Here is a 27007-nt window from a genome sequence, read left to right on the forward strand (position 1 = left end):
CTGTTGATCAGGGGCGACATTTAATTTTTTTTCCATTATGTGGAATAATTTAAAAGATTGTGTTACGAGTGTCATTATTATGGCAACTTCTCAGTAATAAAAACAGCATCAATTATTGAATGTTGCCTTGTGTGTCTGGGGTTAAGTGAGGATGGCAGGAGGCAGAGGCTGGGGAATGGGAGGAGGCAGCACCTATGCTGGGCCCCAGGCAGGCCACCCGCCAGCCCCTTCCCTGGCAACTGCACGTCCCAAGCCCCTGGGGTGGCTCCTCTTGAGATCCCTGTACCCTTTTCCACTGGCGTGTAACACTTGGCTTCCATGTAGCTGTAGCTGGCAGGGGGCACCAATTAGTCCCCTGACCTTGGCATTGGCCCTTCCTCAGGGAGCTCTGACTTGTTGACAAGCTTCAATTAAAGAGACTGCCTTCCTCGGATCACTAGAGGTCAGGAGTCTGAGACCAACCTGGCCAACATGGTGAAACTCTGTTTCTACTAAAAATACAAATATTAGCCGGGCATGGTGGCGGGCACCTGTAATCCCAGCTACTGGGAAGCTGAGACAGGAGAATCACTTTAATTAGGGAGGCAGAGGTTGCAGTGAGCCGAGATCACACCACTGCACTCCAGCCTGGGCAACAGAGTGAGACTCTGTCTCTCAAAAATAACAAATACAAAATTTAAAAAAATGAAGAGACTCCCCTTCATGGGCCAGCAACGTGCAGGGTCATCACAGCCCTAGTTGAATGAAACCTCAGAACAAAATGAGCAGAGCTCCCCCGTCCTGAATCCATGCGATAGAAGGTGTGTGCGGGTTTGGCGGAGGTCAGGTTTGCCTCCCAGACGCTGGCAAGCATCACAGGTTGCTTTGTTTTGCCATCCTCAGACACGGTTGTTAGTAGCAATGACTCACCCCAGTGAGGAAGAGCCAGAAAGGAGGTGATGGGACTTAAGACCTATTGAAGGTTGGTACTGGGACCTGGAGCAGATGCACCAAGCTGCTTGCAGCAAGGTTTGAGGGCTGCAGGGTCTGCGGTTCTATGACAACCAATGTGCTTTGTAGGGGGGGCCTTAGTTCGCTCTTGTAGACTTAATATGCAGGTAGCTCTGTCCCTTCAGTGATGCTGTGGCCTGTTTCTCAGGTGACTTGTTTCTTTTGGGGGCTCTGGAAACATCAGCCACTAACAGTTGCCCTCCTCCTGCCTGGGACAACAGGCCACACTGCACAGCCCCAGGATTTTATTTCTCGAAGGAGATGTACGTATTGTTTTGTGAAGCCTTTTTGGTTTAATGTAAGGCATGTTGCAGAGCTGCTTTCCTACCTCCTGCCCCCTCACCTCCTTCACATTATTTCATCATCTTTCTTTCTTTTTCTATTTCCTCTCTTTTTTTTCTGGAAAGTGCTATCCTTCTTCTTCAGCTCTTGCCTTTCTGCATGGCCTTTCCAAAGTGGGTGGAAGTTGCTCTGTTTATTCCGAGCCAGGGATTGACCCCCCACCAAGAAGAAGAATCGTTATGATAATAATTCCATTCTAAGAGGACAGGAGTCTCAAGTTCCGTGGCCCTGGGTGGTGGGTGAGTGGTACCTCATGCCTCCATTGGCCCACACCCTGCTTTCTGTACTGAGCTGGGTTTGGAGTGGATGGGGATGTGGGAAGAAGGACAGGGAAAGAGGATCAGGAGAGGGAACAATGGAGAAGGAGAGGGGGTGACCTTGCAGCTGGAGAAAGAGCCCTTGTATTTGACACCTTGACATTTGGGAGCTGCAAGGTGACACAGCACACTTGAACTATTCAAAGCCCCAGAGGCCTACCTGAAGCACTGTGTATTGTGGAGACGGGAAAGAGTGACTCACTGACCCTCTGATGGGCAGCAGAGCAGACTGTCGGGGCTGCTGTGGAAAGTCAAGAACAGCTTGCGTTGGTCACGTGTTTGCCCTAAGAAGGATCACGCTCGCACTTTGCCGACCTTGCGGGGCTATAAGGATTGAGTGAGGTAATATGGATAGAAAAGCATTGCAGAGATGAAAACCAAATCAAACCAAACCAAACCAGAAATGTAAAGAACAATATCAAGTAAAGAAGAGAGGGATGTAGAGAAGGAATTTCTCCCTGAGGGCCTTGGTTCCTCATGCACGGGCCAAGGCTGTATTTATTTTAGGTGTCCTGGTAAAGAGCTCCAGTGCCCTCAACCTGCAGTCCCCATGCCCAGTGAGCAGATGGGGCTCCATGGCAGCAGGGGGGTGGGGGATATGCGGGGCATGTCAGCCCAGCAGGTTGAGAGCCACTTTGCCACAGCAGGAGCTTCTGACTTTCCCCACCGCCAGGGCCGCTATGATAAAGCTAGCAAAGCGAGCTGGCATCTCCCTCCATGCTGTTTCTTGAAATTCAGAGGGATGTATTCCTCTTCCCTATCAATAATTGAGAGTTGGAGGAATGTTGAGAATCCTGGAAAGGTGTCTAAAAAGAGCCCTGGGAGGCCAGTGCCTGGGATCAGAGGCATGTTGAGGTTTTGCCAGGTATGGAGATAGTGAAGGAGCTGTCCTTGGCATTACTCCGGAGATACTTTCTGTAGCTCCCACGCTGCATAGCTGACCCTGGTTGTTCTGAAGGCTAAATGTTGGAGGGAGCACATGGGGGAAGGAGGGGGTACAGGCGGGAGTGGGTACAGGTGGGGATAACGGAGCTCTGTCTAGCTTTTAAAAGGGCAGCTTCTAAGTGAAGTTAGGGCGGGATTTTCTTAGTGCTCGTCTCCCTGCCCCTAAAACGCTGAAATAAAGCACTGCAACCCACAGAATATAGATTGATAGAAAGGCAAAAAGAGATGGAGGGGAAGAGGGAGTCAGTGTTTGAGCAAAAACCTGAAAGTAAGGGAAGAACAAATACCATCTTCCCACAAAGACCTCTCTTGGCATCTTCCCTAAAGGAACACTCTGTCTTTACAGTTAATAATGGGCTAGTACATGTAAAATGCTTGGAACATCACCCAGCACAAACCAGAAACCAGCCTGTATTATATGGGCTAGGTTCTGGTTTGTGCCAGGAAATGTTTTGGATGGCTGTGAATTACAGATATGGCTTATTTTTTCTTTTGGCATTATCACTACCTGGCACTCTTATTTTTTAGTTTATCATGATGGGTTTATTATCATCTGTCTCTCGAAGGAGAATGTAGGATTCATGAGGACAGGAGACTTGGCTTTTTTGAATTGCCAGTACCTGGAGCATCTCTGATACAGAGTTGACACTTAATAGAAATGTATGGGATGCGTGAAGGTGGGCAGGGAGTCTTCCTAGAGAAACTAGCAAAATTCTTCTCTTTACAGTAAAAAGAGGGTCTGTGAGTTTCCAGCATTACAGGGAGCTGTGGCGTCCTGATTGATCATCGTAACTCTTTTTTTTTTTTTTTTGAGACGGAGTCTCGCTCTGTCGCCCAGGCTGGAGTGCAGTGGCGCGATCTCGGCTCACTGCAAGCTCCGCCTCCCGGGTTCACGCCATTCTCCTGCCTCAGCCTCCCGAGTAGCTGGGACTACAGGCGCCCGCCACTGCGCCCGGCTAATTTTTTTTTTTGTATTTTTAGTAGAGATGGGGTTTCACCGTGGTCTCGATCTCCTGACCTCGTGATCCACCCACCTCGGCCTCCCAAAGTGCTGGGATTACAGGCGTGAGCCACCGCGCCCGGCCCATCGTAACTCTTTCTAAAGCAGGCACTATTGACATTTTGCTGGCTTTTTTTTTTTTTTGCGACAGGGTCACTCTCCGTTGCCCAGGCTGGAGTGCAGTAGTGTGATCTTGGCCCGCTGCAGCCTCGCCTTCCTGGGCTTAAGCAGTCCTCCTGCCACAGCCTCCCAAGTAGCTTGAGACTACAGGCATGTGCCATCATACCTGGCTAATTTTTTTTTTTTTTTTAAGAGATGGGGCCTCACTATGTTGCCTAGGCTGGTCTCGAACTCCCGGGCTCAAGTGATCCTCCCGCCTTGGCCTTCAGAAGTGCTGGGATTATAGGCCTGAGCCACTGTGCCTGGCCCTGGCTCATTCTCTGTTGTGGGGGCTGTCCTATGCATTGTTGAATATTTCATAGCATCCGTGGTCTCTACCCACTAGAGATATCAGCAGCATGCTCAGCCCCCCAGTTATGACATTCCAAAATGCCCAGTGCTCAGTGTCTTCTGGGTGGGGGGGACAAAAATCACATAATTGAAAACAAATGTTCTAAATGAAAACCAGGGTCTCTGTAAGCTGCACCTTACCAGATGGGCTTCAATCAAATACACAGTTGCAGCTTAATGCGTATTAATGCTGCGGCATTTCTTCTGTAATGAAATGGTTCTCCTTTTATTCCTTCCCCCAGTTACGCATCAATCACATTATAAAAAGAAAGAAGACAAAGGAAGGAATATCAGCTGACATACTTTCATAGTGAAACATATCTTTTATTGCTGCAGTGATTCCTCGGATGTCAGCAGGAGATGTAGAATTAGAAATAATTAAAGCATATAAACAAACAAAGAGCTGTGACTCCATGGCCCGTGGCATATCACACAGACACCAGGTGTCAGCAGGGTTAGGGAGGGGGGTTTCTACAGAGGCAGAGACCGGCCTTCCCAAAGCCTCTCTGTTCCCAGGATTCTGGCCATCTGTAGGTCTACCTTAACCGTGATACTGCAGGGCAGCTGCCTTTATGTGACAGAAGAGGTGGATACCCAAAGGGGACTGAAAACTTGTACAAGGGTAGCTCAGACAGGGGCAGGAGGCTTTTGTTTGTTTGTTTGTTTAGTTGAAACAAAGTTACATGGGGGTGTTGGCACCTTTATTAAAGGACATTCATAGAGGACATCGCAAATAAGTGATGACAATAGCGATGTCTAGACAAATGAGAATAGATGAGAGGAAGGGCATATGTGTTAATTTTCAACATTTGGTTGGAAGCAGATAATGAAATAAAAGATCTGAATCATTAGGTTCTCTTTCTTAACTCTCATCATCATGACAGTGAAAAAACAAGAAGGGGTGTGTATGTGTGTGTGTGTGTGTGTGTGTGTGTGTGTGTGTGTGTGTCACAGCAGCCTGGTATCCCTTTTGTGAGATTCCTTCATGAAAGGAACTTATCCAAGAAAATTGTTTTAGTATTTTTTTAAATAAATGGATGCATTTATGTGATTAGATTTTAAGCCTTCTCCTCTCCTGCATTAGAGACACATGTTTTAAATGAAAACTTGTGTTTGTTTGGACCTATTTTTGCTTGGTGCTGTGGCCTGAAAATGTTTGCATCCCCTCAGAATTCCTATGTTGAGATCCTAACTGCCACAGTGATTGTATTAGGAGGTGGGACCTTTGGGTGATCATTAGATTATGAGGGTACAACCCTCATGAGTGGGATTAATGCCGTAATAAAAGACGTGTGAAAGAGACCCATTGCCCCTTCCATAGCTAGCCTGTGCCGTCGTGAACCAAGAAGCAGGCTCTCACCAGTCACTGACTCTGCTGGTACCTCGATTGGAATTTCCTGCCTCCAGAAACTGTGATACATTTCTGTTGTTTAAAAGCTGGCCGGGTGCAGTGGCCCACACCTGTAATCCCAGCACTTTGGGAGGCTGAGGCAGGTGGATCACTTGAGGTCAGGAGTTTGAGACCAGCCTGGCCAACATGGTGAAACCCTATCTCCACTAAAAACACAAAGATTAGCCCGGCGTGGTGGTGAGTGCCTGTGATCCCAGCTACTCGGGAGGCTGAGGCAGGAGAATTGCTTGAACACGGTGGGGCAGAGGTTGCTGTGAGCTGAGATTGCACCACTGCACTCCAGCCTAGGTGACAGAGTGAAACTCTGTCTCAAAAAAAAAAAAAAAAAAAAAAAAAGCTGCCCAGTGTATGGTATTTTATTTTATGGCAGCCTGAACAGATAGAGACACCTAGGTTTCAAGAAATATCTACTATTTTTTGCCAATTGAGATAATTCTGCCTCCCTTCCCTTAGCTTTGAGGTGTTTGGAGGAAAGTGGAGGTGCTTGTGTAGTTGGTTGAGTCTCTTCTCTGCCTTGTTGTTCCTGTTGAGATCCTGTGCATTTGTAAGTGGTCAGCGGGGTTGGGGCTTCCAGATGATGCCTTTGGAAGAGAAGCTTACCACCCCATTGTGGATTTATTTATTTACTCCCAAGCGGAACACAAGCTTCAGAAGAACCGGGACTTTGTCTCTTTCACTAAATATACACAGAATTGGCAGTTAATTAATATTTGTCAAATAAATGTGAGGATCAAATGCACGATTTTGCCTGGTTAATGCGAAACAGTCAAACTGATCAGTGCTTAACTAGTTAGGACAAAGCTGAAGAATGACATGATTGTTTTAAGGTCATCTGGAGTTAACTCTAAATATGTGTGCATTCTCTGCAACTCGCACTGCTTCCTTCCTTTGAGATGCTTTTGTTTGGATCTCCTCTTTTGATCTCATAAGACACGTGAAGATGTGGAGATGGTGAATTCCAAATAAGTTGACCGTGGTTCCTGTACTGAGACTGCCATTCACGTGAACCTGCCATATGGACTTCTTTTGATAGATCAGGAACCAACTTAATTGCTCATTTGCCTGGCAGTGATGATGCTTGCAGTGGGGTTTGTGTGCGTGCGGCGATGACGCTTGCAGTGGGGTTTGGTACGTGTGCGGCGATGACGCTTGCAGTGGGGTTTTGTGTGTGTGCGGCGATGACGCTTGCAGTGGGGTTTTGTGTGTGTGCGGCGATGCCGCTTGCAGTGGAGTTTTGGTGTTTGGGTCCCAATCTTTCCTGGTATATATTTTCCCCATTTTTAGGATCAGCACTGACTTTTTAGATCGTGTTGTTTTTTTCTTTTTTGTAACCACTAAAGTCCTATACCTGGAAAGTTTGTCATCTTCCTGAAGACCCAGCATGGCCTGGCAACTGGATTGGCCGGAGGACTGGCTCAGCTGTGGCGGTCTTGGTAGAGACTGGCAAGTTGCCTTGGCGCCTGTGAGCCAGAAGCATCTGGGGAATTAACACAGTAGTGGTGCTCTAGTGATGTTACCGCTTCTTGTTTCAGGGTGCAGCAGAAGACCCCCAGACGGCCCTGGCACTGAACTTCGGCTCTACGTTGATGAAGAAGAAATCTGATCCTGAGGGTCCCGCGCTGCTCTTCCCTGAGAGTGAACTTTCCATCCGGATAGGTAGAGCTGGGCTTCTTTCAGGCAAGCTCTTTGCTGCAGACACTGAGCTGAGTCAGGCAATATGGACGTGGGGGCTGGTGGTAGGATGAATAGTGAGAGAAATGCCAGCACTGTCCTATCCCTCCGAATCACTCACCCTACTACTGCATGGAGCTAAACTGGCATCTGGCCCAGCACCTTCATTTCTCATTTGTTGTCCAAACCACATGCTTAGTCTACAGGAGGTAACGGTACCTTTTAATCATCTTTTCAACTTGGACAGGTGGACAGTGGGGTCACTCTGATGGTGATGGGGCTGCTTTGGGTTAGAGAGTACCAGCATTTGTCCCTCAGTGTCCCCCTCTCTGATGAACCCTGAATACTCCTTTTCATTTGTGTTGTAATTTACATCTTTTTGATTTACCTGGGGAGACTGCTGTGGATTTTTTTTTTTTTCCCCCGAGATGGAGTCTTGCTCTGTCGCTCAGGCTGGAGTGCAGTGGCGCGATCTCGGCCCACTGCAACTTCCACCTTTCAGGTTCAAGGGATTCTCCTGCCTCGACTTCCCAAGTAGCTGGGACTACAGGTCCATGCCTGGCTAATTTTTTGTACTTTTAGTAGAGATGGTGTTTCACCAATTTGGGCAGGCTGGTCTTGAACTCCTGACTTCAGGTGATCTGCCTGCCTCGGCTTCCCAAAGTGCTGGAATTACAGGCATGAGCCACTGCACCTGGCCAACTGTGGACGTTTCTCTCACTGATTCAATTTGGAGCCAGAAAAGCTAAAGATGCTGACAGCATAGTCATGCCTTTTCTCTGAGTTAGAGGGAACGCATCCCTCAAGAGGAATCAGACAGCAATTACTGAAGCTGGGTGGGGAGAGATGCAGAGTGGGCTGTTGCCCTTTGAGAAGTTGTTGAAGATGGAATGCAATACATTGTTTTCCAGCCTCGGGGTCAGACACCTCTCCTTCTTGCCCCTCATTGTTTACTAAGGACACTTGGCTAGTTTAAGGGCCCGTGAGCATGAGGAGAGTTGGATGCCTTTTTTTCCCCTTTGGATTTATGTAAGAAGTTCCCCATTTAATCCTGCAAGACCCTGGGGACGAAAACCGTGCCAAGATGCTGTGGAGAATGGGCCCCTCCTCACTTATGTGGAGTGCTCTCCTGAGTGAATTAAGGAAAAACAAATTGGTGACCAGTCACTGTGTTCACAGGAGTGATTTCAGGGAGAATAGTCCTTTCCCGTTTCCATGCTGGCATTTTAATTGAATCTTTTTGCCATCTCTATCCTAAGATGATCTCTACCCCTTAGGGAGAGCAAATGTACAAAAGTTACAGCTATGCTGCAGCCAGGGCTCTGGTATCTGTGTTCAGATTATGTCCTGCATGAATTATTCATGGAGAACTCAAATGTCTTCTCCATTTGGGTTAATCCTCACTGCCGCCCACAACTTCCTACGTGGGATGGAACCAGGAAATAAAAATTTCATCCAATGTGAGCTTAAATCATAGAGGGTTAGAATGACAAATCTTCCTCCTGCCTCCAATCACACTTATCACTTATACCCATCAGAACGCTTTAGGTATCATCTTCTCTTTTTACTGGAACATAGTCAAGGACTGTCTGGTGACACAGTAGAGCACTGTATTCAAGTAAAACTTGTCATTTTTCATGCTGAGTTCTGAACACAAGGCCACAGGCCTTTTCTGTCTATTTTCACTAACATGACTGCGCTGGGCTCCTGGGTTCCCCTTTGAAGACCTTATGATCCTGATTGTGAGTCTTCTCTAGGATATAAAAGTTGGCCAGACTTTCTCTGATTTTTCTATCTTCAGGGCCATGGGCTGGTGGGGTCGGGGGAAGGTGGTACAGTGAATTCAGTGCCTGTCAGTCAAAAAAGGTAAAAATTGGCAAGCCCTTGGATGGACATTTTCCAATGGAGTCACAGCCGGGACAGGGTCAGGGGAGTTGGCTCTGCAGGACAGCCTCTGGGGACTGCTGGGTCTTCTTGGCCAACCCAGAGTTAAGTGGTAGGGGAGTGAGGTGTGTGGGAGGGAGATGTAACCCTGTCCCCCTGCTCAAGAACACTAGGCACAGCCTGTTACCAGGTTACCAAGCAACCCTTGTAACCGTTGCTAGCTGTTCAGCTACAAAAGCAAATGCAGCTCTTGGGGAAGCACAAAGATGATCTCCCAGCCATCTCTTGAAAGGTCGCTTTTCTTCTCACCTGGACACACCTGTGGGTATCAGGCACCTGAGGACTCCAAAACTGATAATGGCTGTTTGATAACTGGCTTCATGCAGATGGAGCCTGAATATGCATTATTTCTACCATCTGGATTTGCCCTTAAGCTTGCTGTAAATGGAGCAAGGAGATTGGTTTAATGGGTATTTAGTGAATAACATTAGCCTTTAAAACATAATATTGGTGCTCCTGTTGTAATGTCCCATAACTGGTTCAGCCAGAGGAAGAGCTAGAAAGGCCACACTCTGGGAGAGGAGTTCAGCTGCTCTGAGCAGTGACGGCAGCCTGAGCTGGGAAAAGCATTTATGAGATACTTTCCTATTTAGGTCTTAGTGTGCAATGTTTTCTGATATCAACTATTCTCAGGCTGGGGATATTTTGGGACTTAGGTAGGCCAGAAGAAGTTCCTTTAAATCTATCAGTCTCTCTTTCTTTCATTCTCTCTCCCATCCATCCATCCATCTCCAATTAGCTTTCTTTTAATTAAAAATATAATGACATCAGTTAAAGGTAATTTTTCTTCCACCTTCAAATCCCTTATGGTCCAGTCCCCCCATCTCAGACACAAACATCGTTTCTAGTTTCTTGTGCATCCTTTCAGAATTATCATGTTTCTATAATCACACCTGACCCATTGTTCTGTATCATATGTTTTTGCACTTAACAGTACCCTTGGGTATTTTTTTCCTGAGGTGTTCATAGATCCATCCCATTCTTGTTATTGGCCATGATGCTACCTAATTAGCCCTCTCTGGATGCCCATGAGGTTAATTCTGATGCTTTGCTATTACAAAGAATGTGGCACAGAGCATTTTAGTATCTACATCTCTGTGGACAGTTATATTGTTGAGTAAATTCTAGAAATCAGGCCAGGAGTTGTTTATGTCTGGGCTCCATGCATGAGTACCAAAGGACTCACGAGCCTCTTGCACTTTATGCAAAGTCTGTGTGTGTGTGTATGTGTGTGTGTGTATGTGTGTGTGTGTGTTTGAAAGGCAAGGGACTATAAGTTATATTTCATCACACCCCAGATGGCTGCATACCCCCAGTGTTGTTCAAGATCTTGGGCTTCTCTGTCTCAGTTGTCCCCACTCAGCTGTCAAGTTGAGTTTTTTTCTTTTCTTCATAGCATCCTCTGTAGGCTAAAGAGAAGGTAGTTAAAAGTGAATCAGTTGATTCTCTTACTAATTGCTAATTGCCCCATTTAAATATGCAGTATGTTCCGGGGGAGGAAGTTGAAATGTTACCAAGCATCAATGGGCTTGCTGCCCGATGCACACAGAGGCCAATACCATGGCACTGGCTTTTGAGAGAAGAACAGCTTTATTGGGAGTCAAGTCAACTGGCAGGGAGACAGGAGGGAATGCCCAAATCTGTCTCCCTGAGCTAGGGGTTGGGTTGGGTTTTATAAGCATAAGTAATGAGGTGTGATCTGATTGGATCTTGCAATGAGGTGATGTTAGGAGGCATTATCTGATTGGATCCTGTCATGGGGTGATGCCAGAGTTCAATCTGATTGGATCCTGGATCCTGCCATGTGGTGTCTGCTTCTTAATTCAGTCCCACTCCTCTGTCCCAGCACTTAGGTTCCCCCTGTGGTTGTACACTTGGTTCATCTGAGCATGCTTAGGTTACATGACCTGAGGGTCCATGGCAACTGAAAAGCAGCTCACAGCTTTGTTACATAAAAGTTGAACCAGATTGGTCTGATGCAGTTATAGATACTCTTCACTAGTGAACTTTGTCATCACTATTATTGTTGGTGAATTTCATCGGTCTATTAGCATAGGAGAATTGCCTATCATTTTGTGTATCTGTGGAAAGACCAGGAGAAGGCATTATTTTCTGGTAGAGCAAGAGGTGGATTTACTTTAGGAGATTATTCAGTTGTGAGGTGCCATCTGTGCATTTTCTGTAAATCTTTCTGAAGTGTTGGGGGAAAAAGGGAATGGGTACTCAAGTCAGGGAAGCGTAAGCCGTACGACACTCAGGTAAGAAACAGATTTTTCTCTTAATGCCCTATTCTTATAGGAAAATTCACTTGGCAATAAGAATTCTACCTACACAGCCTTGCAGATCTGATGCAATTATCAAAGCCATGTTTTGCAAAATGAAACAGATGCCAAGCTGGTGTCAAGTGGATTATAGATTATAGAACTGCAGTCACTGGCCATTAGCTAAGTGTCTTTGTTTTCTACTCTAAAATCTTGAATTCCTTGTTGGTTCTGCTTCTGATGTGCTGCGTGGCACTCTTCCTGTGGAAATGGTCTTGCAGGAGATGATTTTCCTTTCTAGCTCAAGCTTCTCAAGTGCCCAACCCCGGATCAGCAACCCCAGGGCTTGTCCTGTTCGGGAACACGATGGAGTTCAGTTGCTCTTTGATCCGCTTCTTCCACCTCAAGACACTGTCTTCTCCAGGTATCACAGTGTCCTCTTTTAATCTTGTATTTGGAATCATCCCTTTCTCCCATTTTCCCTGTTAAACATCCTCCCTTAGGTGCCTTTGGAAAAAGATTTGATGAACTGAAGAACAGGGAGGTATTGGCCATTGACTTCATGTTTTACTACTGCTTACGTGTTTGTTTGTTGACTGGGAATGGTTTCTCTAGTTCAACAATGAACCCAATAGGTGGGTTTTCACACTGGCTAGGCTTTGGAGGATTGCATTTTTTTAGACATAATGTGTGGGGCTTAGGGAGGGCAGCCAGGCTGTGTGGGATGCAATCTCTTCTCTGAAGCAGCTGGTTCTCGCTATAAGCTCAGCCACGTACATTCCACTCCCAATTTTCCTTGGCGCTAAAACTGCTTGGAATAGCCTAAGCCTAGGGAAGCAAAGACGACTTATTTAAACAGCTTCACGCTTCCTATTACCTTTCTTTTTCTTATCTTCTAACTTTCCACGTCTTCCTGAAGGACATGTTCCTTTTGTCACTGATATTTCCAGTCAAATTTAGTGATCTTAAATTTGATCGAGAGTGAGGTGTAACTCCTAGGAGAAATTCTGAGTGTTTATAACTAGGTTTCCGAAATAATGTGTTTGGGGAAGTCTCTGAGATGTTATTAATTTTGACTTTTTATTGGTAAGATCTCTAAAAATAAAAGAGTATTTTCACAACAGTTCATGTAGATATAATTTCTTGGCATGTGGTTTTGGCAATCAGAGTTTTATTTATTTATTTTTTTCCCTGTACCTGCTTGGTTAGGGGAGACTTTAAAATCTTGTCCTGGCCCAATTGAGAGGAGTTATCTAGGAACTGAAAAATAGGTAGGCCCTGGCTGCTACCTCCTTTCTGGTCTAAGACCCGTAACCTGGGTTTCTTCATTTAAAGTGTGAGAATGCACGTGTAATCCCAGCACTTTGGGAGGCCGAGGCAGGTGGATCACCTCAGGTCAGGAGTTCGAGACCAGCCTGGCCAACATGGTGAAACCCCTGTCTCTACTAAAAAAATAATAATAATAATACAAAAATTAGCCAGGCGTGGTGGCACATGCCTGTAATCATAGCTACTTGGGAGGCTGAGGCAGGAGAATCACTTGAACCCAGGAGGCAGAGGCTGCAGTGAGCTGAGATTGTGCCACTGCACTCCAGCCTGGGCGGCAGAGTGAGACTCTGTCTCAGTAAATAAATAAATAAATAAATAAATAAATAAATAAATAGAATGAAGCAAACCAGCGTTAAAATGTGCTGCGCAAAAATATTTTGCAGGAGGGCAAAGGGCTCAATAATAATAACTGCCAGAAGCTTTTTCGCATCTGGATATTAAATAAACAATGCAGAGATACCTTCTTGGACAGGGCTCTGTGCAGGCAGCATGAGACTGTTAGTGTCCTAGCTCATGGGAGCATTATCAGGGTGGGTACACTTCATAGAGTCTTTTGCTTCTGAAGAGTGTTCTATTTGGCCTAATGTGGAGCACTCAAATAGCACTTTATCTGCTTCTGCCTTTAAAAAAAAAAAAACACAGTCCTGATTTTCTAAGCCAGGCAGTAATTTCAGAGCAAATTTTCATGTGGCATGAGGCTAGAGGCAATTTGGCACTTACATGTGTTTGCTAGGGCTGCTGTAGCAAAATACCACAAACCGGGTGGCTTAAACTGCAGAAATTTATATTTTTCACAGTTCTGGAGGCTGGAAGTCCAAGACTAATAGTTGGCAAGATTGATCGGTTTCTTCTGAGGCCTTTCTCCTTTGCTGGTAGATGGCTGTCGTCTCCCTGTGGCTTCACGTGGTCTGTCTTTTTATCGAGACAGGGTCTCACTGTGTCACCCAGGCTGGAGTGCAGTGGTGTGATCATGGCTCACTGTAGCCTCAACCTCCTGGGCTCAAGCTATCCTCTCACCTCAGCCCCCAGAGTAGCTGGGACTACAGGAGTGCGCCACCACACCTGGCTAATTTTTGTATTTTTTGTAGAGATGGCATTTTGCCGTGTTGCCCAGGCTGGTCTTGAACTCCTGGGCTCAAGCTATCCACCCACCTCAGCCTCCCAAAGCGTGGTCTTTCCTCTGTGCCTGTCGGTGTCCCAATCTCCTTTTCTTATAAGGACACCAGTCATATTGGATTAGGGCCCACTGTAATGACCTCATTTTAACCTTATTAACACTTTAAAAATCCTATCTCCCTTACAGTTACATTCTTAGGTACTGGGCGTTAGGACTTCAACATAGAAATTTGAAGCGGGGGACGCGATTCAGGCCGTAGTTGCGCTGAACAATTTTTTGAGAAGTTGTCTTCCACAGATAGTAGTTAGCTTCAAGGAATTCCAGGTGTCAGGAGAAAGGAGTTCTCTTTGTTTCTGCCTTCTAGATTCTCTCACTGCATGGCTGCCTCCTTATGTTAGCCTCATACCTGCATGGGCTGGGAATGCAGAGTATGCAGAATGAAAAAAGAGTAGAATGAAGTTGAAAAGTTACTCAAAGAGTGCAGTGAGAAAGAAAATCAGGGCCGGGCGCGGTGGCTCACGCCTGTAATCCCAGCACTTCGGGAGGCCGAGGCAGGTGGATCACCTAAGGTCAGGAGTTCGAGACCAGCCTGGTCAACATGGTGAAACCCCGTCTCTACTAAAAATGCAAAAATTAGCCGAGCGTGTTAGCACATGCCTGTAATCCCAGCTACATGGGAGGCTAAGGCAGGAGAATCACTTGAACCTGGGAGGTAGAGGTTACAGTGAGCTGAGACCACGCCATTGCACTCCAGCCTGGGCGACAAGAGCAAAACTCCGTCTCAAAAAAAAAAAAAAAAAAAGTCAGATGGCTCTAAGTCTGATCTTTTAAGACTGCTGGCAGGTGTACATCTATGCTATCATGAAGTTAAAGGGATGGCACCGTTAAAGGGATGACCGCTTCCACTGTCACCTGAAACAGTCGGCTCAGGTAACTTCTGGGGAAATAATTGCAATACACATCTGAATGTGTAGAAGTTCTCTCCTGACTGTGTAAGTTTCCTGTTGCTGTCACAACAAAGTACATATTGAGCATCTCAAATCTGAAAATCCAAGATCTGAAATGCTCCCAAATCCAAAACCTTTTGAACGCTGACATGATGCTCAAAGGAAATGCTCCTTGGAACATTTTGGATTTCACATTTTCAGATTTGGGATGCTCAACTGGTAAATGATGCCAGTAAAATAATGCAAATATTCCAAAATCGGAAAAATCTGAAACACTCTGGTCCCTTCAGAGAAGGGGTGGTTATCTTGTACTATACAGAGCTGCTTAAAACAGCAGAAACGTATTCCCTTTTTGGAGTTTTGGAGGCCGGAAGTCTGAGATCAAGGTGTCAGCAGGGCCACACTCTCTCGAAAATTCTAGGGAAATTTTCTAACTTCTTTTGGCCCCCAGCGTTTCCTGGCTTGTAGCTGCATCAATTCAATCTCTGCCCACATTGTGACCTTCGTCCCTGTGTGTGTCTGTGAAGTGTGTCTAGGTCCAAAACTCCCTATCCTTTGTCTCATAAAGACACCAGTCATTGGATTTAGGGCTCACTTAATCCTGTATGACTGCTTCTTAACTAATTACATCTGCAAAGACCCAATTTCTAGGTAAGGTCATATTCTTTTTTGTTTTCTTTTTTTTTTTTTGAGACGGAACCTTACTCTGTCACCAGGCTGGAGTGCAGTGGTGCAATCTCAGCTCACTGCAACCTCCACCTCCCGGGTTCAAGCAGTTCTCCTGCCTCAGCCTCCTGAGTAGCTGGAAACAGGTGTACGCCACTACCCCAGCTAATTTTTGTATTTTTAGTAAAGATGGGGTTTCACCATGTTGGCCAGGCTGGTTTCGAACTCCTGACCTCAGGTGATCCACCCACCTCGGCCTCCTGGAGTGCTGGGATTATAGGCGTGAGCCACCGCGCCCTGCCTAGGTAAGGTCATGTTCTGAGGTTCTGGCTAGACATGAATTTTGGCGGGGGACAGTGTTCAGCACTGTACATTGACCAACCCCATACTCTGATCACTCCATGACCAGACTTCAGGAGCTTGGTTCGTCTGAGGCGCCATGTTTGTCTTATACAAAGGAGGAAGATGGATAAAATGAGAGGGAGCCAGAGGACGCGTCCTGGCAGTAATAAAAGTCCACTTAATTCATCTGGAGCCCTTAGAGCAGCTGCTGGGGTGCTTTGTTTGAAATATTCATTAAGTATCTACTGAGGAGTTAGGGATACAGTCTCCTTATGCAAAATTTAACATTTGCTTGGTTAGCAGGTTCTATCATATTTATAAGCATTCTGACACATTCATTTCAGCTCGTAAGTCTATTAAACTGGAAAATGTGTTTTTAATGTGCTTTAGGGAAACAGAAAGAACAGACAAGTGGCTTGGGTAGCACCAGCCTTCATTAGGATATTCCTGCCAGGCTTTTATTAGTCGAAGATTTAAGAGTCTGTGCCTGAAGCCACACAGCCTGGGCGCTTTTCATATTATTATTTTGCTTTGTTTTGCAGAAGTTATTTTTGCAGAAGCTCCTTCTGGGGATGCAACAGGGTGGCACGTTGGTTTTGAGTGCTTGGGATCTTTAGGAGTCCTTTCCATTTATTCACTCCCATGTCAACCTCTTGCCTGTTACTAAAAGTGCCTAATAAGGAACAGAAGGCTGGATTTGAGCCTGTGAAGCTGGGAGGAAATTGACAGCAGTTACTGGAATAGTCAGCCTTCGAGAAGGAAAGGGTTAGGAGGAAGATGTGGAACTGGGCTTTGAACCTGCGTGAAGTACAGAACATCCCTAACCTTTGGGATGGGGCCCAAGTAACACTTCCCTAAAGAAAGGAATCAGGGATATGCTCCACTCGACCTGCGTTTGCTTTTTCCTGTTCAACCCTCCGTCTCCTCTCTGGGTTGCATGTATGCTAGCATTCTGTTCTGCTTTCGTCTCTCTGGTGTATTTTCCCTCCTGGGTCCAGAGAAAGAAAATAGCTCTGCATATCTGAAAATTAAATCAGTTGTCTCAAGGAAACATGATTTTCAGAGTTGCAACGTGACTTTGAGGGTCGTAACATTTTGAAGCTGGATGTTCAGGGATTTGCCAGCAACTCCCAGCTTAGGTCTCTGAAACAGAATTCACTCTCTCTGTCTGCTGACTTCTTGATTACACAAACTCACCATGAGCTTGCTGGGAGGCAGAGGCATTCCGGGAGGATGGCAGAGGAGAGAAGTGCATGATATGGTCTCTTACAGCTCTTAGATGTGGTGAGCCAGAAGTCTCTGCTCTTTTCCCCCAGGAGACCAGGCTCACCTAGCGGTTTCTCCCTTGATGAGGTTTGCTCAAGTCAATCTTAGTGAATTGGTTGTGCCCTTTCCAGTAGGGAAGGCCCTGTCATACACATAAAACCAGAACACACGTGCCTTCAAGGAGATTCGGCCCTCCTGGGGAAACAAATATGAGGCCGTTTTGTACGGTCCAGCGTGAAAGCTATATAAACCACTAGCAATCATGTAAGTGGGTCCCACCACTGTGCTGGCCTTAGTGGGCCAGCTTTCCTAACTCCTCTGTAGCGCAAATCATGCCTTTACTGCCTTATAGCCCTTCTGAGGCCAGCTGGCCAGTGAGATTTATTATTTATTTATTTTTTGTTTGTTTGTTTGTTTTTTTAGACGGACTCTCTCTCTCTGTTGCCCAGACTGGAGTGCAGTGGCGCAGTCTCGGCTCACTGCAACCTCCGCCTCCCAGGTTCAAGCGATTCTCCTGCCTCAGTCTCCAGAGTAGCTGGGATTACAGGCATGCACTACCATGCCCAGCTAATTTTTGTACTTTTTTTAGTAGACACCAGGGAGGGGGGTGGTTTCACCATGTTGGCCAGGCTGGTCTTGAACTCCTGAGCTCAGGCGATCCACCTGCCTCGGCCTCCCAAAGTGCTGGGATTACAGGCGTGAGCCAATGTGCCCGACTGCCAGTGAGATTTTATTCAAGGTATGAGGATGAGCAAATATAGTAAATAACAAAGAGAGAAGGATATCAGCTGGCCATGGCAAAGGCAGCCCTCAGAGCCCACTGGCGCTTGCTAACCTCTTGGGACCCTCTACCGCAAGGGTCCCCAACCTCTGGGCAGCAGACCAGTATGGGTCTGTGGCCTGTTAGGAACTGGGCTATGCAGTGGGAGGTGAGTGGTGAGCAAGCGAGCATTACTGCCTGAGCTCCGAGTCCAGCCAGATCAACAGCAGCATTAGATTCTCACAGGAGCGAGAACCCTGTTGTGAACGGCGCACGTGAGGGATCTAGGTCGTGCCTTCCTTATGACAATCTAATGCCTGATGATCGGGGGTGGAACGGTTTCATCCTGAAACCACCCCCTACCCCCCACCTCCTATGTGTAGAAAAATTATCTTCCATAAAACCAGTCCCTGGTGCCAAAAAGGTTGGGAACTGCTGTTCTCCAGGGAGAATCCCTGTCTGGCTCCAGGGCTAGGTTCTTACTTAGTTCCATGTCTTTAGAGGTAGAGTTTGAGGTTTGGTTTTTCTCAGGTCTTCAGACCTGCCTGCCCAGAGAGAGGCCATTTCCACCACCTTGGATAAAGAAAGTGAGGCCCGGCCAAGACTTGCCTTCCAAATTTCCATTGCCTTTCCTAGGATCTCCTGTTTGTTCCCCGGGTAATTGCCAGGGGAATTTTTTTTTTTTTTTTTTTTTTACTTTTTTTCAGATGAGATACTGCCATGACCTGTAGCTATACCCTGTGGTCTCACCAAAACAAGGATGCCAGGATTCATTAGTTCATTAGTATAAGCCACACTGCACATTGGGATCATCTCGGAAAATGTGCAACTAGGTCTTAAAAACCCTGTGAAATACAAATTGTGACAGTCCAAGCTCCCTGGTCATTTCTTTTTTGTTTGCTTGTTTTAGAGACAGCATCTCACTCTGTCGCCCAGGCTGGAATGCAGTGATGTGATCTCGGCTCACCACAACGTCTGCCTCCTGGGTTCAAATGATTTCCGTGCCTCAGTTTCCTACGTAGCTGGGATTACAGGCGAATACCACAACACCCAGCTGATTTTTGTATTTTTTAGTAGGGACAGGGTTTCGCCATGTTGGCCAGGCTGGTCTCAAACTCCTTAGCTCAAGCGATCCCCCTGCCTTGGCCTCCCAAAGTGCTGGGATTATAGGTGTGAGCCACTGTGCCCAGCCTTCATGGCCATTTCAAGAATTGCTGAGGTGATAGCCAGGCACAGTGGCTCACGCCTGTAATCCCAGCACTTTGGGAGGCTGAGGCGGGTGGATCACGAGGTCAGGAGTTCAAGACCAGCCTGGCCAACATGGTGAAACCCCGTCTCTACGAAAATACAAAAAAAATTAGCTGGGCATGGTGGCGCGTGCCTGTAATCCCAGCTACTCAGGAGGCTGAGGCAGGAGAATTGCTTGAACCGGGACCCGGGAGGCAGAGGTAGCAGTGAGCCGAGATTGCGCCACTGCACTCCAGCCTGGGCTGCAGAGCGAGACTCTGTCTCAAAAAGAATTGCTCAGGTGATAAAGGACATGAATATTTTTAAAAATTTATTTTTTAAATTAATATATCATAAAGCTCATTCTTTTGGAGTACAGTTCCATGAGTGTTTAAGAAATGCACAGATCTGTGTAACCATCACCATAGGAGAGTTCCATCACCTCCCCATATTCCCTTGAGCTGCCTCTTGGCCCCTTGTAGTCAAACCCTACCCCCAACCCATCCCTGTTTCCCTTTTGTTTAACCTCTGGTGACCTCTGAGCTGTTCTCTGCCCCTATATTTTTGCCTCTTCCAGAACGTCACCTAAATGGACTCATACAGTATGTAGCCTTTTGGATCTAACTTCTTTCCACTTGGCGTCATGCATTTCAGAGAACTTCATTATGTTGCAAGTGTCAACAGTGTGTTCCTCTTTAAGGCTGAGTAGTATTCCATCGTGTGGATACACCACAATTTGTTTACTTTCACCAGTTGAAGGACATTTGTGTTGTTTCCTGATTTTTCAGCAATTATGAATGAAACGTCTATCAATATTTGCATACAGGCTTTTGTGTAAACATATGTTTACATTTCTCCTGGCTAAATACCCGGGAGTGAGATGGCTGGGTCATGTGATAGGAAACCTCCACACCGTTTTCTAAAGCGGATAAGCCGTTCTTCAGTCCCAGCAGAGTTCTAGTTGCTCTGCACCCTCACTAGCCCTTGGCCTCATCAGTTTTTTGTTTTGTTTTGTTTTTAAAACTTGAGCCATTCTAATGAGTGTAGTAGTGGTCTCTCGTGACTTTCATTTGTATTTCCCTAATGACTAATGATGTCGAGCATCTTTTCATGTGCTCATTTGCCATCTGTACCTCTTCTTTGGTGTCAAAATCTTTTGCTTATTTTTTAATCCATTTGTTTAATTACGGTAGAGTTTTGAGAGGATTTTTATTTTGAGATGGAGTGTTGCTCTGTTGCTCAGGCTGGAGTGCAGTGGCGCAATCTCGGCTCACAGCAACCTCCGCGTCCCAGGTTCAAGCAATTCTCCTGCCTCAGCCACCCGAGTAGCTGGGACTACAGGCACACGCCACCCTGCCTGGCTAATTTTTGTATTTCTAGTAGAGACGGGGTTTCACCATATTGGTCAGGCTGGTCTTGAACTCCTGACCTCAGGTGATCCACCTGCCTCAGCCTCCCAAAGTGCTGGAACTACAAGTGTGAGCCACTGTGCCCGGCCCCGAGAGTTCTTTTTCTGTATTCTGCATAGAGGACCTTTGTCAGATATGTGATTTGCATTTCTTTTTCTCCCAGTTCCTGGCTTGCCTTTCCCTCTTCTTAACAGTGCCTTTGGAGATCGAAAGTTTTTAATCTTGATGAACTGCCAATTTATCAGTTTTTCTTTTTTTTTTTTTTGTTTTATGAATTGTGCTTTTGGTGTTACGTCTAAGAATTTTTTGCATAACTTAAGTTTGCAAAGGTTTTCTCCTATTTTTTTTTCTAAAAGTTTTACGTTTTACATTTAAGTCTACTATCTATTTGAAGTTTCAAAAAAATATGGTGTCAGGTAGAGTTCAAGGTTGAGTTTTTTTTTTTATATGGATGTTAAATTGTCCCAGCAGCATTTATTGAAAAGACTGTATTTTCTCCATTGAATTATCCTTTTGCTTTTGTAAAAAGTTCATGAGCCATATTTGTTTGGTTCTGTTTTTGGACCCTTCATTCTGATTCGTTGGTTTTTGTGCGTATCCTTTCTCCTTTCACATTTTAGAATCAGCTTGCCAATATCTACAAAAAATCCTAATGGCACCAGGCGTGGTGGCTCACGCCTGTAATCCCAGCACTTTGGGAGGCTGAGTCGGGTGGATCGCTTGAGGTCAGGAGTTTGAGACCAGCCTGGCCAACATGGTGAAACCCCATCTTTACTAAAAATACAAAACTTAGCTGGGTTTGGTGGTGCGCGCCTGTAATCCCAGCTACTTAGGAGGCTGAGGCTAGATAATCACTTGAACCCGGGAGGCGGAGGTTGCAGTGAGCAGAGATTGCACCCCTGCACTCTGGCTTGGGCGACAAAGCAAGACTCCATCCCAAAAAAGCAAATCCCAATGGGATTTTGACTGGGGTTGCACTGAATTCATAAACCAATTTGGAGGAAATTGACATCTTAAAAGAGTTCTCCATTTTATGAACGTGGTATGTTCTCCAAAGTCTTTGATTTCCTTTATCAGTGTTTTGTGGTCTTCATCATACATACTCTACCGTTGGTTAGATTTATACCTCTAAGTGTTTTATGGTACTATTTTAAATTATACTGTATTTTAAATTTCTAATTGCTCATTGCTAGTATATAGAAATATAATTGACTTTGTATGTGCTAGCCCTGTATCCTCCAACCTCACTAAACTCATTTATTGGTTCTAAGAATTCTTTGGTAGATTCCTTGGAATTTTCTGTCATGTCTATGAATAGTGACAGTTTTATATCTTCCTTTCAATCTGTATGCTATTAATTTCATTTTCTTACCTGATTGCACTGGCTAAGACTTGCAGTATAATGTTGAAGGGAGGAGTAAGAGCAGACAGTCTTGCCTTATTTCTGATGTTAGGGGAAAATCATTGAGTGTTTCACATTGAGTGTGATGTTACCTGTAGGTTTTCGGTAGATGAACGGTATGCATATTTGAAAAGCCACCACTGTCCTGAAAGATGTCACAATATAGAAATGGTATAGATTTGGAGTTCAGAGAATAGGTTCTGGAGTCAGACTTACTGGGTTTGAATTCTGACTCGACTCCTTAGCGGCTGCTAGATGTTGGAGTTTTGGGAAGATAGGCTAAGCGAATACATGTAAAATGCTTAGAATGGTGCCTAGTATATTATATGCTCTCAATGAGTGTTAGTTGTTATTCTGTTTGGACAACAGTAAAAATAGCCAAAGAGCTCATGGAGCCTGGATGTAGGAATTTTTTGGCTCAGACCGTGGAGATTTTGATGCCCATATTGGAAACTTTGGAGAATGTTTTGGTTCAGGTGTGGATTCTTATTGAGTCATTGAGCACATTTGGGTCCGAACACTCTCTGAATCAGGGATACGGAGGAATCCATACCAAAAGAACAGGTTGTTTCATAGAAACGGGGAGGGGAACATCACACACCGGGGCCGGTGGGGGTGGGGGGTAGGGGAGGGATAACATTAGGAGAAATACCTAATGTAGGTGACGGGTTGATGGGTGCAGCAAACCACCATGGCATGTGTATACCTATGTAACAAAACTGCACGTTCTGCACATGTAACCCAGAACTTAAAGTATAATAATAATAATAATAATAATAATAATAATAATAATAAAAGAACAGGTCATTCTTCAGGTAGAAGAGGAAAGATAAATCCCTAAAGAAACTGGATTTAAATTCTGACTCAGCTCCTTAGTGGCTGCTAGACGTTGGAGTTTTGGGAAGATAGGCTAAGTGAATACATGTAAAATGCTTAGAATAGTGCCTAGTGTATTGTATGCTCTCAATGAATGTTAGTTATTCTGTCTGGACAACAGTAAAAATAGCCAAAGAGCTCATGGAGCCTGGATGTACAAATGTGAGGTTAACGAAAAATATACTATAAAATCGATGTGATAAATTATAGAGAATTGCAGTGAGAGGTGTAGAAGACGTGCATGTCTGTGGTGAGAGCAGGGTGTGGGGTTGGGGGTTGAATCACAGCATATGGTAGGAGCATGGCTCATGGTTCACTAGTCACAGTGGACTTTGTTCATCTTCCCCCTTGCCTCTACCGAGTTGTAGAGCAAGATCTTAGATCAGAGAATGAAAGCTGAAGTCGTAAGCATTTGAGTCATGCAGTAGGCTGAGCTCCCTGTCACTGAAAGGATTCAAGCAGAGTTGTGGTGACCAGTGGTCAGGGAAGTTACAGAGAGGCTTGTTGTGCAGTGTGAAAGTTTGGGTTGAGTAACTTGCTAAGACTTTCGTCATGCTCCAAGATTCCTCAACCTTGAATCAAGAACAAGGACACCTGGGGAGGGGGCCGGGCAGCTGAGCCCATGGCTCCCCAGCCTCCTCTGTCTATCTGGCGCATTTGGGAAGGGATCATGAGACACAAAATCTGGGGCAGCGGATGAACGGAGAGCGGGTTCTGGGCTGGGATCTTGGAGATGGGGAGTGGGAGCTTGGGCATAGCGTTCGAGGCACAGTCCCGCAGGTGAACAGATGCAGCAGCGGGCGAGGCCATTGGCGGCTGCAGCTCTCTTGGCTGGGCTCACTCAGCTACACAGCCTACGCTTTCTGCAAGGTGTTGCCATGGTAACCTTTTCCTCTCGCTTCTGCAGTCCACCAGTACTTCTCGACTTGGTTAACAAGGCATCTCTTCCTGTTTGGTTTCATCTCATCTTGTCTTTTTTCTTGCTCTCTCCATTTCTCTTGGTCTCTCTCACTCACTCCTTTGCAGCTCTCTCTGTACCTCTCTTTTTGGGCCTGTACTCCTCTTTGTCTTCTATTTCAGGTGATCTGCCCCTCTTCCATTCTGTCCAAGGCTGGAGTGAGGTCCCCCAGCCTCTCTCTCACTTCTAAGCATCAGCAGCTCCTTGAAGAATTCTCTCAGGCTCTCTTGGGCCCAGGGCTGCCATGTGCAGCCCCAGTGCAGCATTTCCTGGGTGGTTGGTACCAGGAAATTGGAAGAGCTCTTCTGGGGCCCTGTCTTCTTTCTTTGTATGGAGACCCATGTGGGTAGATTCCACCCTGGGGTCCTTCCCTCTCTTTGGAAAACGAGATCTGGGTGAAGTTCTCCTCTAGGCTTGGTTTAGGTTGACTTTGCACAGTAGAAGCCCATTAGCCTACAGTGCTAAATAAACTCAGCCACTGGTCTGTTGCTAGGGCCCCACCATACATTCGGGATGGAAGTGACCAGTCTAGATGCTTCCGTGAGATTTATTATGGAACACAAGCCTCTCCTTGAGGCCACCCTTCTCAGTGCCTCTGTGACAGTCCTTCAGCCCCTCATCCAGCCTGCTTGATTGGAGTTATTAACCACTTAGTGTCAAACTGTAGTCGCTTCTTCTGTGTGTCTCAGCCAGGGAGTAAAGAAGATTTGCCATCTTCATTTTCTTTTCCTCAGAACCTTATGTTCCAGTACTACTCAACTTGAGGATTCTTAATGGTGCTGCTCTTCCCTTTGCTGCCATAGACCTGTCTCAGGCTGGACAAGAACAGTAGGATGAGGGTAGAGACTCTGTACTGGTATCTGACGGGATCCTATGATCTGACCAAGACTTCAGAGCCCGTCTTTGCTAGTTATGGGATTAAGCAGCCCCTGTAGCTCACCAATTTGTAGGACTGGGCCAGTGGAGGAAAGCATTTGCGGGTGGAACGTTTAACAACAAAGCAAGGGAACAGGAAGGGCCACAACTGGAATGTAATTGAAACAGCTCTCCCAGAACTAATGAGCTGCCCTGGCTTCTCTGCTGGCCTGCTATGAGGGAGTAATGGGGCTCCAGAAGCTTGTTTAAAATGCTGTATGCAGAGGGCTACACAAAGCAGGTTTTGATCGTATATTTCAACCTGCAGAACAGGACATTTCAACTCAGAAACTGTATTTTAAAAGTCAGGAGATTTCTAGGAAGGGGCTACAGAAGCTCTGTTTTCCATGCCTCTACTTTGGATCCCCATTTAATATCCTCGCAAAGTCAGGGACATTTCAGTGTTGCTTTCCCCTGGGTACATTGAGGCAGACAAACACATTGTCTTTCCCTGGAGGAAACTCTTCAGTACCATACATTTAACACAGCGATGTGCCCTGTTTTCTAAGCACAGTGTCTTCTTAGAACCAATTGGCAGTTCTTTTCTTTATTCTATAGAGTGCTTAACAAAAGTTAAATCCAGTTTCCAAGGGTAGTAAGACCCCCGGGGCACAACTGGAGAGGTCTGGAGGGGAAGGGAGTCATCTGCTTTGATATCAAAGGGTCTTGATTCCTATTTTTCTCCCTTTAAGAAAAAAAATTTGCACCCTTAATCTTAAAATGTGAAGTTTCAATATTTGGGAATTTTTTAATTGAATAGAATTGTTGGCTGACAATGGGTAGCAGATCTTCCAAGGCTGCAGCAATGCCTGTCTAGACTCCGTGAAGTGGCTGCTCACTCCTTCCTTATTTGGGCTCTCACCATGATGACCCCTGGCCTGTCATCCTGAGCACATTGACCTTGACTGTTTTGTGGAAAGGAGACTACCTGAGCACCCGATAAAAACCACACACTATTGGGTTATTGGCATTTGGGGCGGGCCAGTTCTTTATGGGGTAGCCATGTCTTGTATATTGCAGCATGCTTAGCACTGCTGGTCCGCAGCCCCTAAGGGCCTGTAGTACCCCCTCGTCAATGTGTGCATGGGGCAGAAATGCCCCAGACACTGCTGACGGTCGCTAGAGGGCTGTCCACAAGGGAGCAGATAGGGTAGGGCAGGATGGGTCTCTCACGAGGACACTGGACCCAAGGAGTTTGAATTCCAGCTGAGATTCTGCTGTGGAGTAGACAGCCTGGGGCCAGGCTGGGTCTGTGTAGAGGAAGGGGTACCTTTGCAGTGTGCACTGGGAGGATCTGTGGGTTCGCTCTGCGCCTGGCCATCACCCCTGGCTACAGACTGTTGCTGGAGACCCTTTCCCCAGCAAAGCCCACCAATGTGGGTTCACAGGCATTTAACATTCGACTTCCTAGTGCTTCTGGGCTGGCCCAGTGCAGTGCCTGCCATGAAGCAGGTGCTCAGGGCGTGTCTGTTGACTGAGTGAAATGAATGAAGCCTACCTGTGGTTTTGTCAGGGTCCAAAGATCCTTGGTGATGAACTCTTGCTCGGTTCCCAGAGGCACGCACTTCCCTTTGTTTGTATCACCTCTATCTAGAAGCCTTTTCAATCTTGCACTAATGCTTGAGGTACAGCCAGGGAGGTTCAGGCTGTGAGATTCTATTGACGTAGACTCAAAGCAGGAGAGCGAAGGAGAGAATCAACTATCAGGGCCCTGGGAACCTGGAAATTCAATTTTTTTTTCCTTCAAAGCCACAGCCTACACTTCCTGGTTGTAAGATTTCAGTCTCCACTTTTTCCCACCCACTGCTCTGTTTTCTTCCATTCAAATTCTCATGTCTTCCTTACCCTCTTAATATGACATTTTGGAATTATTTTCTCTTTTCAGAGCTTGGACTAAATGAAGAATTCCTGATGGTCCCTTTGTTTTCTTGTTTGCTGGCAGGTGGGATAGAATCAGGCTTGGTACTACCAGGATTCACGGTTTTCTTTCCTCTTTCTTTGGTACAGAACTTTCGTGTTCTTTTTTTCATTAGTTCATTTGTTCATTCATACTTCATGGAGCCAATTGCTCTTCTTGGCTGAATCCAATTAGTGAACTTGGTCTCTGCCTTCACTAAGCCCAGGAAGAGACAGACATGTAAAACCAACAATTACACAGTAATTACAAATAGTCATCCTGCTATTTTGGATACTTGTTTTGTTTTATAGTCTCCAGAGGGTGGTTACAGTTGTCTAGAAAAGAACCCAATCATTAGGCCTGGGATCCTCCTCTTTGTAGGAATTCTATCATTTTTTTTTGCAGCAATGAGTGTTATTTGAGTACATCAAATTCAGCCTTATTGAGAATGAGATGGTTTCTTCCTTTATTAACCCATGTACTTTGGAGACCGTGCTATATGGCT

At 45.9% G+C, this 27007-nt stretch overlaps 1 protein-coding gene across 6 annotated transcripts in view; it reads left to right on the forward strand.

The window, feature by feature from the left end:
- SLC39A11 (solute carrier family 39 member 11) overlaps nucleotides 1-27007 on the forward strand; it is a 532470-nt gene that overhangs the window by 209780 nt on the left and 295683 nt on the right. For 3 of the 6 annotated variants that reach the window (XM_063706128.1, XM_055389068.2, XM_055389065.2), the window contains one exon: nucleotides 7048-7192. In XM_063706128.1, the coding sequence (XP_063562198.1) occupies nucleotides 7048-7192 (145 nt within the window). The remainder of the gene's footprint in view (nucleotides 1-7047; nucleotides 7193-27007) is intronic. The other 3 variants (XM_063706129.1, XM_063706130.1, XM_031011371.3) reach the window with 1 other exon arrangement.

The sequence above is a fragment of the Gorilla gorilla genome, chromosome 4 (genome assembly GCF_029281585.2).
Source record: "Gorilla gorilla gorilla isolate KB3781 chromosome 4, NHGRI_mGorGor1-v2.1_pri, whole genome shotgun sequence".
Lineage (NCBI taxonomy): Eukaryota > Metazoa > Chordata > Mammalia > Primates > Hominidae > Gorilla > Gorilla gorilla.